At 34.4% G+C, this 16,429-nt stretch overlaps 1 protein-coding gene across 3 annotated transcripts in view; it reads left to right on the top strand.

The window, feature by feature from the left end:
- LOC136036123 (transmembrane protein 209-like) overlaps window positions 1-16,429 on the top strand; it is an 82,964-nt gene that overhangs the window by 36,763 nt on the left and 29,772 nt on the right. For 2 of the 3 annotated variants that reach the window (XM_065718141.1, XM_065718139.1), the window contains exons 5-7: window positions 8,353-8,503; window positions 11,429-11,524; window positions 13,824-13,951. In XM_065718141.1, the coding sequence (XP_065574213.1) occupies window positions 8,353-8,503; window positions 11,429-11,524; window positions 13,824-13,951 (375 nt within the window). The remainder of the gene's footprint in view (window positions 1-8,352; window positions 8,504-11,428; window positions 11,525-13,823; window positions 13,952-16,429) is intronic. The other variant, XM_065718140.1, reaches the window with a different exon arrangement.

The following is a 16,429-nucleotide window of genomic DNA, read 5'->3' on the forward strand; positions in this document are numbered from 1 at the left end:
GGGAGTTCTCATGGAGTACGAACACTTGGGGTCGGAGTTGTAGACGTTGATCAGGTCTGTTAATGAATTATGTCAGCCTGCCGAGCCTTTAGGCTAATCATCTGAGATTTTGAAATATTTAACCTTTTATACGTCCCACAGAGGTCAGGTCGGGCTAAGTACCGACTATAAAATGGCACGACTTTGAAATTTACCTTTGGCTTCTAATCGTGTTTGGTTAGGATTTGACATCCCCTTCCTCCTCTGCCTACAGAAGTTGAATCGGCATCAGATTCCGAAAAAAGTAGGACATTAACTGTCACTTCTCGTCAAGTTTGATTCAGATTGAGCAATGTCTTCTGGTAGATGTATTGATAGAAAAAATATAGGGATTCCCCCCCCCCATAGAGGTCAGACCGCGTCTGGGCCCTGAAAAGGTGAAATGGAAATATCGGGTCCCAATTTCTACCAAATGCTTCTACAATTTGACTAAATGTTCTGGTAGATGCCCTTATTACAGGAATCAAATCTAGATCCTGAATTGTCATTAGTAGGACACTAGCTTTTACTTATCCCCATGATTCATTTATATATGGCAAACACATTCATGTAGAGATCAGAATTACCAAAATGGAGCAACCCCCCCCCCCGACATACAAAGGTCAGGTAAGGAATTTTGTAGCTGAAATTACAATAACTAGTCACCTCTTACTTCACCTAGTCACGGTTACAGCAGTAGCTGCACCCTAGCAAAAACTGCACCACAGTCCGTAGTACTCAAAAGTTAAAAAACAAGTTTTGGAAAAAAAATTGCTATCTGACACTGATTCAGGAATGGTAACTATTATTTCGGTCCATCTTAAAAGTTTATTGCGAAAAAAAATTTATAACAATTTCAAAAAAAAACTGAAACCCCACAAAAATGGTGTCAGATCAAAATGAAAAGTGCACTATTAAATTCCACCATCTGCAAGTGCCATATGGTACTTTTAGTACCATTTACCAAGGGTGGATGCTAGCGGCCAGCCAGAACATCGTCGAGCAATGTTTAATAGCTCACGTAAAAGCTATTGCTCATATCTGTGTTCTTTTTATTAATTCCGCCATTTGCAAGTGCCAAATGGCACTAAACCAATACTTTTAGTGCCATGTCTCTATCGGAAAAGCTTGGGCGAGTGGGCTACCATAACTTCTTAGAGAGATGTTTAAGAGCTCGTTTAAAAAGTACTGTTCACATCCACATACTTTTTATCATTTCACCCCATTTTATCAATTCATCCGCAAGTACCATATAACACTAAAAACGGCATTTTTGGGGCCACTTCTTAAGTAGAAAAGCTTGGAAGTTTAAAACGGTACCATTGTAATAATTATGGTCCAAAGCCCTTAATTGAAGTTTTAGAAGACCCCCTCCCCGGTATAAGCTCCCTCCCAGACCCCTTAGTAAGCTTCACAAATTTCCTGCTTGACAGTAGGCTATTGCAACATTAGCAGGGCTACTAGGCTACCACACTATCGTAGAGAGATGTTTAACGACTCATTCGCTATTGCTCATGTTTATGTCGTTTTTACATATTCTACCAACTGTTGGATTTCATAGATTTCAATGTTAACTAGTCCGTTGGGAGAATTTGCTATGAACTCCATGACGCACCCTCCTCCCCTATTCCTGTTCGCAAAAATTCAGCTTTACTAAATATAGTTTAATGTTCTCAATCTTTACAATAGAAACTCTAATTAACTCGGTATTTTATAATAGCAAATTACAAATGTATATGCTGAATAAGGTCCAATAGCTATGCTTTTTGGTGATCACATGGCCCTCCATATTCCCTAGGAAAAGGATAGTAAATTAAGTTATTATGGTCCTACAAAAACAGATAGATTAGATTAAATTAACAGGCGGTGTAGTTCAGTTAGTGGAGCGTTAGACTTTGAATCAGAGTGTCTAGGGCTCAAGTCCTTATCGGTTTTTGTTTTCAAACTCGGTTAATATATATTAAAAGTTTAAACCCAAATCAATATCGTTTCCAGTTCTAATAAGATCAAGATCGGTGTATCTGCGCTGGAGAAAATTATTATACAATGTCTTGAAAAGTTATCTATAGGATATAAAACTGCGACATGAAATTGTTTTGAAAAGTTTACTGTCCTAGCTATTATAGTTTTTTCTCTGTAAAGTTTCCGAATATTTTATGAATTTCACTGATAGTTTTCTACCCTGTTCCACGATATGCATTTCTGTTTTTAGTGCCTAAACATTTATTGTTTTGTAAAGTGCAGATAATAAACTTTTTGTTGTAAACTGTGGTTGCCGTTCTGACATAAAGAAGAGGCTCACATCTGCGATTAGAAGACATGACGATGAAAATCCACATATAGAAGCGTGCCGAGTGCCGGGACCTGGTGGCGAAGCCGACGAGCTTACGGTACTATATATATATATATATATATATATATATATATATATATATATATATATATATATATATATATATATATATATATATATATATATATATATATATATGTATAGAGTGACGGGAGCTTCCCGGCCCTCGGTACGCGACAGGCTTCTATATATGGATTCTCACTGTCGCATGTCTTCTAAACGCAGACAACATAACCCTTTTCTTGATATTATGACGTCCAAATGGAACTTAGAAATAGTGCCTTTATAACTAGAAATAGTGCCTTTATAAAATTACGTTTTTATTGGACTTTAACTTTTGCCTCGGCTTCTTTTTTGTCATTATGAAAGACATATCGCCTAATCTTCGTTTCTTATAATTGTTCGGGTGGTGGGACAAAAACTTGTTCTTTTGTCTCGGCTTGTCTTTTGTCATGAAAGACATATCGCCGAACCTTTGTTTTATTTATCTGTTCAAGTGGTGGGACAAAAACTTCTTTTTTTGCCTCAGCTTGTCTTTTGTCATTTATAAAAGACATATCGCCGAAACTTTGTTTCTTTTGTTTGTTCAGGTGGTGGAACAGCAACTTCTTTTTCTTACAACGATTTATCTAGTCCAGGTTTTTGATTTTCAAAGTTATGGTAGGCATTGATGACCTTATCCATGTCAAAATCCAAAACCAAACAATCATTGCTATCTTTTTTAATTTATTTAGTTCGTTTTACCTCGGCTTGTCTTTCGTCATTATGAAATACATATAGCCAAATCTTTGTGTTTTTTTAACTTACGTATGGTAGGCATTGAAGACCTTATCCTTGTCAAAATCCCAAACCCAATCTTCATCTCTATCATTTTCAATTTTGACACATTTTGATTCTCGCTGTCCAGGTAGATTTTCATTGACTCGCTCACATGTTTGGCGTCGCCTAACCACGTGGTTAGAATGTCTTCTAACCGCGTGTGTCTTTTTTGTTCATTTTCATTTTTCACACGCTGCCGCTTTTCTTCTAACCGCGTGCATCTTTGCTCTTCATTTCATTTTTGACTCGCTCACTTGCTCGGTGTCGCATATCTTCTAACCCCGTGTTTCTTTGCTCTTCATTTCATTTTCTACACGCTCTAATTGTCGTTTTTGCATATCTTCTAATCGCCCGTATCTTTGCTCTTCATTTCCTTTTTGACTCGTTTTTGGACTTTGATTACTTCAGACAATTTAGCAATGGCCTTTGCTTTAGCTGCCCGTATTAGAGTTGTCACAATTGATGGTCCAGGTTGTCGATTTGCTCATCTTATCATGTTTTATAGTTCAGGTGTTGGCTCCAAATAATCAGCATTTATAGTAACTGCAGCTGCGAATTTCCATTTTTGGGCCTTCTAACAGACATGTTGTATAAATAATTGATGCGTTGGAAACTCAACAATCTTATTTATGCTATACATGACATCATATAAGCATAAGGAATGCTGATATGAAATAGTACATGACGTAATTTGTAAAAACCAAAATTAAGGCTCTTAACGTTCTTTTCATAGTCCTGACCTATCTAGATCGTTTTTTTTTATGCGAGAATATCCCAAGATACCAATTTTCCCGAAAAAATATGGAGCCGTTTTCGATAAAAAAAAAAAAAAAATACACAATTATTGCTCCCTTATAAGGATAGTATATAAAGTATAGAGATAGTATAATCAAACAGTTCGTGGTAACGAACTGTAATAAGCGACCCGGCTCAATAGTAACCAAAACTCTAAAAAACGGAATTTTGTTAGCAATAGCCACATCAAAAGAATCGCATTTTAATGCTGATTTTAAATGTATAAGTTTAATCAAGTTTAGTCTTACCCATCAAAAGTCACGAGCCTGAGAAAATTTGCCTTATTTTAGAAAATAGGGGGAAACACCCCCTACAAATCATAGAATCTTAACGAAAATCACACCATCAGATTCAGCGTATCAGAGAACCATACTGTAGAAGTGTCAAGCTCCTATCTACAAAAATGTGGAATTTTGTATTTTTTGCCAGAAGGCAGATCACGGATGCGTGTTTATTTGTTTGTTTGTTTTCTCCCAGGGGTGATCGTATCGACCCAGTGGTCCTAGAATGTTGCAATAGGGCTCATTCTAACGGGAATAAAAAGTTCTAGTGCCCTTTTTAAGTGACCAAAAACTTGGAGGGCACCTAGGCCCCCTCCCACGCTAATCATTTTCCCAAAGTCATCGGATCAAAATTCTGAGATAGCCATTTTATTCAGCATAGTCGAAAAACCTTATAACTATGTCTTTGAGGACGACTTACTCCCCCCACAGTCCCCGTGGGAGGGGCTACAATTTACAAACTTTGACCTGTGCTTACATATAGTAGTGGTTATTGGGAAGTGTACAGACGTTTTCAGAGGGATTTTTTGGTTGGGGGGAGAGTTGTTGAGAAGAGGGGGATATGTTGGGGAAACTTTTCATGGAGTAATTTGTCATGGGGGAAGAAAATTTCCATGAAGGGAGCGCAGGATTTTCTAGCATTATTTAAAAAAAATAATAATAAGTCTGAAAGTAAGGAGCAGCATTAAAACGAACAAAAATTACTACGCATATGAGGAGATTCTTCCCCTCCTCAATACCTCACTCTTTACGCTAAAGTGTTTTTGGTAATTTCAACTATTTATTCTACGGCCTTTGTGATTCAGGGGTCATTCTTAAGGAATTGGGACAAAACTTAAGCTTTGTTTTAAAGAGCGAGGTACTGCTGATGGGGTAAACACCCTCATATACGTAATAAAAAGATACGAATACAAAAGTTCGTTACGTAAGCTAATTCGTAAGTTACGTATATCTTTTACTAATAAAACGTTTGTAAAAAATTAAATTTTCTAGTTGCCTTTTTAAGTAACCAAAAACTGGGGGGGGGCGAATAGGCCTCCTCCGCCGCTCCTTTTTTTCCCCAAATCATTCGATCAAAACTCTGAGAAAGCCATTTAGCCAAAAAAAATATGCAAATTTCGTTTTAATTACTCATCTGCAGAGAGCCAAAATCAAAACTTGCATTAATTCAAAAACGTTCAGAAATTAAATAAAAAAAACAAGTTTTTTTTAACTGAAAGTAAGTAGCCACATTAAAACTTAAAACGAACAGAAATTACTTAGTATAAGAAAGGAGTTGGTCCCTCCTCAACGCCCCACTCTTTACGCTAAAGTTTTTTACTGTTTTAAAAAGTAGAGTTGAGAGAAAGTGTCAAACTTTAGCGTAAAGAGCGGGGCGTTCAAGAGGGAACAGCCCCTTTCATATACGAAGTAATTTCTGTTCGTTTTAAGTTTTAATGTCGCTCCTTACTTTCAGTTAAAAAACTTGTTCTTTTATTTAATCCTTATAAAGATAATATATATATATATACATATATATATATATATATATATATATATATATATATATATATATATATATATATATATATATATATATATATATATATATATATATATATATATATATATATATATATATATATATATATATATATATATATATATATATATATATATATATATATATATCCGCGTTCGACGGAGCATATTAGGTATGCCTATTCAATAAGTTAATGCAATTATTTGTAATTAATTCTTATAAGCTGTGTTGAACGCCAGGCTGATCAGAATAGTTTTGGCACCGTTTCTTTTATGGAGTTAGTCAAAGAACCCAGAAAAGAAAAAAAAAATTCTACAGAGTGAACCTTATTAGAGGCATAGCAAATATGAGATTTCACAAGGATGATAAAACGGAAAAAAAATCATGCTACCTGTCTAAGACTTATCTTGAATAGGAGATTATAAGAGCCAATTTATTAAATCTCTATCTTCACATCTTCAAATTGCAGTAAAGCTAGATGCCATTTTTACCAGTTCCTGTCTTATTAAGGGGATTCTGAAGATCAGATTGATTGGATCTTGGTATAAAAAATAATTGAAACAAGAAAGATTAAGGCGAAAGCGATTGTGTAAAGGATATTGGCTAAAGCTGAATATTTCACTCTTATCTCGGAAGGCCTTCCTTAGTACCAAAGCAATCGGAAATCAAAAGAGGTATAAGTAAATACTAGTCAACGTGGGAAGTCAAAAAGGTATTTTTTAGTATCCTAAGTCATTATTATTCTTTTTCTCTCATTTGTTTTTGAATTTGTGTACTGCTTTGAAATGTTCTTAGGGGCAGGGTCAAAATATTTAGTCTTTACCGTTGCCTCCGCACCGTCGTTTCCAGTTTCATGTAGTCTACTGTTTCAAATATAAGTGTTATATTGCGTTTTGATTGTACTTCTGACTGTGGCTTCTTACTTATTATTGTCATCTATATATATAAAAATAAGTTGTCTGTGTATGTGTGTGTCCGTCGAGTGACGTCATGTTTGTGTGTCGATTGACGTCATGTTTTCGACTGACGAAAGTACAGACCGGGACATCGGGACACAAATGACGACCGGGACACCGGCACATAGGGAATGTAAATGACGACCGGGACACTCAAAGAGAAAGCGACCGGGACACAAGGAATGTTCGATTAGCAATCACCATCAACAAAGCACCGGGACACAAATGACAATCGGGACACAGGGAGTATAAATGACGACCAGGACATAAGTAAAAAAAAACTAATAAAAACTAAAAAAAAAAGGTAAAAACAACAAAAAACTAAAAAGAAAAAAAAACTAAAAACTAATAAAAAAACTAAAAAAGCTAAAAACTAAAAAAACTAAAAAAGAAAAAAAAGGAAAAAAAAATGAAAAATAAAGGAGAAAAACAAAACTAAAAAAAATAAAAATAAAAAAACTAAAAAGAAAAAAAAAACTAAAAAAAAAAGTAAAAACCAAAAAAAAAACTAAAAAGAAAAAAAGGGGGAAAATACAAAAATTTATTTCATCATATACCATTTCAAAAACGAATGTATATACAGACCGGGACACCGGGATACAAATGACGACCGGGACACAGGGAAAATAAATGACGACCGGGACACAGGGACACAGCTACAACGGGGACGTCGGGGGGCACAGGGGGATATATAAATGACGACGGGGACACAGGGAATGTTCAATTAGCAATCACCATCAACAAAGCTCAAGGGCAATCATTAGAATCAGGAGGTATAACTAAAAAAGGTAAAAAACTAAAAAAAAAAGACCAATTCAAAAACGAATGTATATACAGACCGGGACACCGGGACACAAATGACGACCGGGACACAAGGAATATAAATGACGCCCGGGACACTCAAAGAGAAATCACAGACTGGGACACCGGGACACAAATGACGACCGGGACACAGGGAATATAAATGACGAACGGGACACAGGGACACAACTACAACGGGGACGCCGGGAGGGCACAGGGGGATATATAAATGACGAAGGCGACACAGGGAATGGTTGATTAGCAATCACCATCAACAAAGCTCGAGGGCAATCATTAGAATCATGAGGTATAGATCTGAATACGGATTGTTTTTCCATGGACCATTATGTGTTGCATGTTCAAGAGTCGGTAAACCTGGCAATCTATTTATATGCAAAGACAATGGGACAGCAAAGAATGTTGTATATTCGCAAGTTTTACGTAGTTAAAAACATATATATATATATATATATGTATATATATATATATATATATATATATATATATATATATATATATATATATATATATATATCTATATTCACAGGTGGGACATAGGGACACAACTACAATGGCGCATAACTAATATGGCACGTAATGACTTACGCGCGCGGGGGGCTTGGGGGGCGCGAAGCGCCCCCACCAACTAGGTGTTGGGGTGGCGCGAAGCGCCACCCCAACAGCTAGTTATTAATAATTTTTAGTCATTAATATTATATCTTAATAGTCATCATTAACTAACTTGTAATAATAATAATTATTATTATTAATTATTATTAATGTCACTTGACCTCATAATAATTGAAGGGTGAGAGCAAAATTGTAGACGAGTCATTTCGCCGAAAGATCTTCCATTCCAAATCATTGCTTTCGGTAACTCAGACTGATGAAGGGATCGATTATGATTCACTGGAGAGGACAAGCAAGCTAATGAATGAATTAGAGAGAGGTCTGACATGTAAGTAAACTTTGGAAAGTAATTAGATTGTTTTCATACCCGAGCACAGCGGGATAGAAGGAGATTTCCATATAAGGCTGGTACGAAGTTCCCTAAAATTGTACTGTACTTTTACTGCTTTTGACTAGCCTCTCACTTTTGAAAATGCTTTAATTTTCTCTACAAGGCTGGATTTATTTGTAGGGTGCCTATTTTAAGAGGCCTCCAGCATGTTTAAATAAAAAAAGTGACGATAAAGTGTTACTATTTTCAAAAATAATTGATTTGAAACATAAATTAAAAACGTTTTCGCTAGATGAACTTGATAGATAATTTTATAGCTGGTCTATTTATTTAGTTTTTAAAATTATCCTAGAGTTCAACTTGGTGTTTGAAAGGGTATTATCAATATGAGTTTCAAATTTAGGAAATTTGATTTAAACAAATTAAACGCAATAATAGACATTAAATATTTGTAACTATTTCAGGTATTATTTAATCATCTTTAATCTAAGGATTCTATTAGAATCTTTCTGTACTTTATTCAAAATTTTATTGTGTTTCATAAAGCATCTTAATTCTTTTATTTCGCTTTATTTTTATAGTTTGGTCATAACAATTGTCCAAAATACGGAAATACAAAAATACAACGGGAAATCGGTGCTTTTATTCATGAATGAGTAATTTGATAATTTAAAGTACAATAGCAACAGTTGTATTTTTTGTTGTGCGTGCTAAATTCTTTGAGAAGCCCTTAAAAAAGAATGCCGTGATGAAATATACCGTCTTCAAGGTGATGGCATTTTGTCAATAACAACGACTACATCACTGAGAGTAGCCATAACTGAAACTGATCTTCTTAAATCGGCTAAGAGTATCCACATTGAGTCGTCCAAAACAAGAAAGAAGAAATAAACTAAAGCAATAAAGTAGAACAAAGATAAAATTAACTTATGATAAAAAAAGAGAAAACTAGAAGTTATAGTAACAGTCTTAATGTCATCACTTTATGTGCGTTCCCCTAAGACTAACAAAAAAAAACTGTTTCATATTGACAAAGTCATATCAGAAACAAGTTGTCAATGCCATTCTTGCTTTTGTGGTGTCCATCTTTGTATGTCTTTTACTGTTTCAGTGTGATCGGGTATTGGTTATGTTTTATAATATGTCAAATAAATTTAAACTAAACTTATGATAATGTGTTTAATGTATATTCTTTCTTATTTAAAAGATTACCATTATATATCAAACATTTAATTTCGATTGTCTTTCGAACAAGTTGTTGGTTAGATTCTTTGTTAGGCTATTCCTGTGCGGTTGTACACCTTTTTCCAACTTATGATGGGCTTAATCAATATAAAAATTGTTGTAGTCCCATGGTATTCGATGTATGCATCTTTGACTAGTAATTAGGGTCTTATCCTTACTATGGTGAAGAAAATTCAGTACTTTTAAATTACTTGAAAAACAAGCTGCATATTATTTTTTACACAATCATTTGAAATTTTACTTTGTTTTTGGTAGTTAGGCAAGATAAATTATAGTTGATGGTTTGTTAAAACATAAACTACAAGAGGGTTTTGATTGTAATGGAATGTTTGTTTAAATTTTGGCTTGTATTATAAAGGAAAGAGATAGGGTAATCGTTTCTAAAAAGTGTACTGAGAAAATATTAAGGAAACACTCCACAAAAGAACTTACAACACCTTTCTGAAGTTGTGGGGGATAATTGGGTTTAAAATCAATGTATCTCTCATTTTGCCCTGGTTTTCTATAAAAGGTAAAATTAAGTTAATCACTATTACGAATAGTTAACATATCTAAGCCTGGTACTTTATTTGTATTTTGAGCTTCTAGAATATACCACTAGTTTCTATTATACGTGTTAAGGTGATGTAAAAAAAAAGTCGTCAGTTCATTTTCCTGATAATTCCAAACTGATATTTTGTCATCCATGTAAAGTCCACTTTAGATGAGGCTCAGAAAATATGAGTCTAATGCTCAATTCTCTGAATTTACCAAATAGTTTTCGTAAGAAGTAAACCTGTTAAAGGTGATCCCATTGGAAGAACCTTTACTTGTTGGTAAAAAGAATCACGGAGCTGTAAATATACTGAGCATTTGCTACTAAGTTTAACTGTTTAGTTTATATAGTTAAATCTAGTAAGGATAAGACCCCAACTGCTCGTCAAAGAGGTGTAGTCAAAGAGAGCGCTGGAGGTTAACGCCTACGTATGTTGAAATCCTTCTCGAAAGTAAAACAGTTCAAAATAGGGATGACACCTTTTTATTGACAGTTAAATAATTTTATATTTCACTGTCAATAAAAAGGTATCATCCCTATTTTGAACTGTTTTACTTTCGTCATGGAAAGGCAGTGTGGTCTTCGAAGTTATCTACGTCGAGTATATGGAAATCCTTCTATGGGCAAGATACGACTCCGCGCAACTTGTGTCTATATAGACTGTGTGATCTAGTTATTAAACAAATTTATGGAGAGGCATTGAAAATTAACGAAGGTAAATAATGATACTTAGTTAAAAAGAGACAAAGAAGAATACATGCTTGATACATTATATGCATAACTTAACTAAACTTGATTTAACATATTATAAAACGAAACCAATCACAATGAACCTGTATCTAAAATTTTTACAATGCTGATATTCTTGAATGTTCGTACTTTTTCAAAATCGCAGTGTGGGCTTCAAAAGCTCATTTTCAAACCTGTTCTTCGGGTACTGACTGGCGAGTGCAGAATCACGGTCTGAACCGTAATTTTATTACATGAAAAGAAAACTACGCTTGGTATGTTTAACTGTTTAACTTCCTTTCTCTTTTGCTTTTTTTTTGTCCGTGTCGTTTTAGTTTCTTTGCAGCTCAAGAGCAGAACTAGCTTTAATGTACCTGGTCAAGTAAGTCTTATTGATTCTTCTTTTCTTGCAGCTCCAGAACAGACCAAGCTTTATTCTACCCGATCAACTTTTGGTGACTTTTCTCCTGTTATAAGAGGTCATTATCAACTTGCTACTTCCAGTCCTGGTAATATTCTTGTCTTTTAAAGTATTTTACCACTAGTTATGGGAAGATAACACTCCAACCACGTGCATTTTTGTCTTGTCTCTTTAACCTCCATAATGAGACATGTATACACTCTAAAATATTATTTTAACATATTGGTACATGGTGCAGGTCTTTGGGGTTCGGTTTCAAAAAGGATTTTTATCAATTTGGATATTAATTCTAGTTAGTTTTTGCTTTGGACAGCTTAAATTAAATATACGCTAGTTGAATATGCAAGGATCTTTCCAAATAAAGGCTGGGTGTCAAATGTTTAATACGCTGACTAGGTTTAGATGTATTTTCTACAATGTGTTTACGTTTCAAGAGAACCTCATTACCTTGAAAAGTATTACACAATCCCATAGTGGTGGGTGCTTGTGCACCTTTGATCATTTGGCTTGAGCCCACCTATCGAAGGTGTGGTTTGCGAGTGAAAATTGTCGCTTCCAGTTATGATTCACTCGTGTTTTTCATGAGCCAACAGTAGATTACTACCAACTATTTGTCTTCGAACAGTCACTATCCTAGTGAAATTTTAGATTAATAGAAAAATAATTTTGTTAATTTTGAACAAGAGACTGGAACAATTTGAAAGTAGGAAGGCCGAATTTTGAAACTTTTGAAGATCATAAATGCATGTCTTTGAACTTCTATTATATGCTATTCAAGTATATTTGGAGTTTTGCCTTTACATTCTCTGCCAATTTCCATGTTTCTGTTTTTCCATATGAATCTCAGCCAGTAAGTTATTTGGATGAACATAGTAGGCTACAACTAATGCATATCAACTGATAACAAGATAGATAAAGAGGTAGAACTCCATGCGTCTCCTTTAACACAAGAAAGCAAAACAACAAAAATGCACTTCTGGAATATAGAGAAAAAAGGGAGGGGTAACTGAAGATAGGAATTAGAATTATCAAGGATCTGCAAAATACCAGAATAGTGCGCCAAGGTAAGCTGAAAGAACCATCTTTATTAAATTCTTTTTTGGTGTGAGTCGCTGTGGATATTTACTTACCAATTCAGATGACTTGTATTTATTCGCAATGAGAGGATGTTGATGTCTTATGCTTAATGTCGATGTATTATTCTTAACAAACGAGAAAATGAACTTATTTTTACCTCTTGATAAATTACCAAGTTGATTGTCAAGTTTCAATTCAGCGGGAATAGTCAACTTTTATATTTCCAATGACCAGGAAAAAAATTGCCACAGAAAAGTAAGACTGGCAACCCGTCATACGGACTTATGTACAATATGTACAATGAATAAAACCATCATTATCTGTCCTGTTTGTTAAAATACTTTTTAACATGTCTCAAATAAGGGTTTGATTAAAAAAAAAAAAAAAAAAATGTGTTTGTACAAGGGGAAAGGCCTAGCAGTCTAAAGATGCAAAATCGCTTTTCCTGAAATTTCTCAAGCTATAAATTTGGCCTCACCTAGGAGACATAGCTTATAATGATAGGTAAAGCTATACTTTCCAAGAATTAAATCTCACTTTGTGGTAACATTATGGGTAGAATATTTAAGTAGTAGAGCTGAGTTTGCCTTTGGATGCTTACAATTAATAAAAAATATATATAGAATGTTTAAATTATCAGGTGATTTTATGGCATAAGCAAGTGAATATCAAAAATTTTAAAGAGTTAGATGTAACTCGAAAGGACGGTTTATAAATTACTTCTAATATGTTGAACCACCTGAACACTGGCTCCTCAGAATCGGTTCTAGGAAACAAGAACTGAAAGGGAGGCATAGATTAGATAACTAATTGTATCAAAAACCAAAAGATGCACATCATATTTTTGTATTTTTACAGGAGACTGGAAATAAAGCTTTTCTCGGAAACTGTTGGTCCTTTTTTTTCTGGAAAAAATCTGTAAAAATGAAAATATGCAGCTTAGCATTATAGCTTGTGATGGACTTGGACGTACTAAAACTTGTTTTGTTACAGTCGTGACTAGTATCCCCTGCCTTCTAAGAAGTGAGGCGAACGTGCAATATTGAGAATAGTTTTGTTTTTACATGAAACAAAATAAAATATTATTAAAATTATGTATCCTGACCAAAACTTATTTTTACTGCTTATTTTAAACTTGTTAACTTAAACTTATAGTTAAGCTGTAATTTGAAGCTATTAAACTTTAATTTAAGCTGTTTCAACTTTTTAATTAAAGCCTATTTTAAGCTTTTAAACTTTCTTCTTCTAGCAAAGTCTTTTTTGTTTGTTTTTGTATTGCTCTTTTTTCGAGAAATTAATTTTGTTTTTAGTTTCAGCCGACAAAGGGCTTGAGAATGAGTCGTCAAAAGTGGCTGCAAGTCACCGTGGGGAGCAAATCTGGCAGACCTTAAAAGTGGACGATAGCTCCTTACTGCAATGGCGTCAAAATTTTAGATGTGTAAGTTCTCTCCTTTTTCGGAAAAGGGAAAGTTTCGTAACATTATAAATAAAATATACCGACATCCAGTCCTTTAATAATTTTTTTATCTGTATTCTCCTTCATTCTTTATTGGAAAGCGAATGTTTTACTCTGTTCTTTCTTTTGATTTATCATTTAGGAAGCATTGTGAAATAGCCTTTGAGTTAAGAGGATAAATATACTTGGGACTTTCCCCGTTAAATTATGAACATACTGATAGGGCTGGTTGCCTTGTATTCGTTAAAAGATTAATTTTTTTAGGTACTTGAAACTTTTTTAGGGGCGGATGGAGTAATGCTTCCAGACAAAAATCGCTTGTATATGGAAAAAATTTTCTGTTTGGGAGAAAACTTTTCCTTTTAACAAGTCTAGGATATTCGGTGAAACTTGCTATAAATGTAGTGGAAGTCAGATATTGTTCTAAAATATTATAAGTAATTTTGATGTGTTTGTAAAAGGGGGTAAGGTAGTGCTTAAGGCTTTTAGAATTCATAAAACACTGAATCTTTTGAAGATGGACCAAATTTTTGCCCTTTAATCGTTCGAAGCTCTGGTTGCTTTTCATCATTCATATACAAAATGAAATTGAGTTGATTTCTAATCCAGTGAAAATAAGAACAGAATTGAGACAAAACCTCAGATTTCTAATTATCCCGTGTATATTTACTCCCATTAGAAATAGAATGAGAAAGAATTTCCACCTCTAAACTTGAGGTTCACAATGTTTAGGAGGACTTCTGTCCCAAAGAAGATTTGCTGTAGAACATATGTTAATAAGAAATGCAAATCGGATCACTTTGAGCAGTCTTTTAGTTTGGGGAGTCCACCCCATACTTGAGTTGCCTGTATTTTCAGTTACTTGCTCCGTTTTTTCTTTTCTTTTTCGGAAGGGTGTACCGACAGTACATAACCTTAAAGTTGTATGTCGAAAAATAATTTCACAGAAGCTCTTTTATGTGCTTCCAAAAATTTATTTACTTAATCTTAAGTTCTAGAAAGATTGAACTGCGTTTAGGTCTGTTTACCCTCATTGAAAATGGTTTTGGAAATAGATGGTGCTGGCGCTGGTGTTGTTATATTCTAGTTAAATAACTATAACGTATCCATAAAATGCTCAAATTAAGAAAATTTGTCCTCAAATAATGATTCATTCTTTTCTCTTTCAACTTATTTACTTTCCTGATTTTTCTTTGCCATAGTAAAGGGTAATAATGTACGTAGGTATTGTCTGTTTGGCCAATTTGAGTGTGTTTTGACTGACTTTTGCTAGGAATATGTATTGAGGCTCAATTATTATGTTTACAATCGTCATTTTCTGAGGCAGTAAATTATCGCTGACCATTTTGTATGCGTGTATGTCTGAGTACACGATGAAGTCACAGCGTTTCAAGAGATAACTATTTGTCCCGATAATTGTGAATTCATTCTAATACTATGTAAGAAACAGAAAAAAATGGTAGGAGAGGAACACTTATAATGGGGCAAAAATTCTCCTTCACCAACTTGACGTGCCACAAGTATACGAAATCTCCACCACAGGGTGTGTTAGTCAGAACTCTTTCCTTCAGTGTCGTCAGTAATCAAAAATTTTCTGAACTGAAACACATATTTTATTCATAGAGTTGGAGCGAACTTGATATTAATTTACGTTAACAAAATCTAGATTTATAATCAGTTTTTGGTTACATAAATTTAAACATAAAACAAGATCTATTTAGAAATTCAAAATCGCAATGATTGAATGTTGAATATCTATTTCAGACTGAGATTCGACAATCTAGACTCTAACCAGTACCTTTTTCAATTTTGACTTACAATTTTCTTACTGATTTGGGTGTCTCGATTCAGTAAAATCCGAACACCATGCCGCAACACTCGCCAAAAGGTTTATTCATGCTGGGAATCGACTTAATAACTTTACGGAAATAATTGTGAAAAATTAAGTTATTCTGCGGTTTGTGTCCTTATTTCTGATTATTTTTTATTGGGGGGGGGGGGGCTGAAGCTTGAAATTAGCATTTATGGTTGTGTATTCGGATTTCAGGGTTGCCGTCGTTTACCCCACCTCCCCGGTGATTACCCCCTCCCTCTACGAAAAATACCCCCTCCTTCATGGAAAATAAGGCTTTTCAAATTTGAGAATTGTGTTTGAGTTTGTTTTGTTTTTTTGTAGAGGGAAGGAATTTTGGTACTCGTGTATTAGGCGCCACTCACTCAAATTCACGTTGTGTAAAATTCGAGAATAAACCGGTATATATTTCCCATATATTCTGTCACTAGTCTTTGTCTCTATATATTTCTTCACCGGTTTGTTCTCGAGTTACTCAGCGTAAACTTAAGTGAGTGGCGCATAATACACACGTACCAAGATTTCTTCCCTCTACGGAAAAAAAAACTCAAACACAATTCTTAAATTTGGAGAGCCTTATTTTCCATTGGGGAGGGAGTATTCTCCGG

This window comes from Artemia franciscana, chromosome 15, assembly GCF_032884065.1.
Source record: "Artemia franciscana chromosome 15, ASM3288406v1, whole genome shotgun sequence".
NCBI classification, from domain to species: Eukaryota; Metazoa; Arthropoda; class Branchiopoda; order Anostraca; family Artemiidae; genus Artemia; species Artemia franciscana.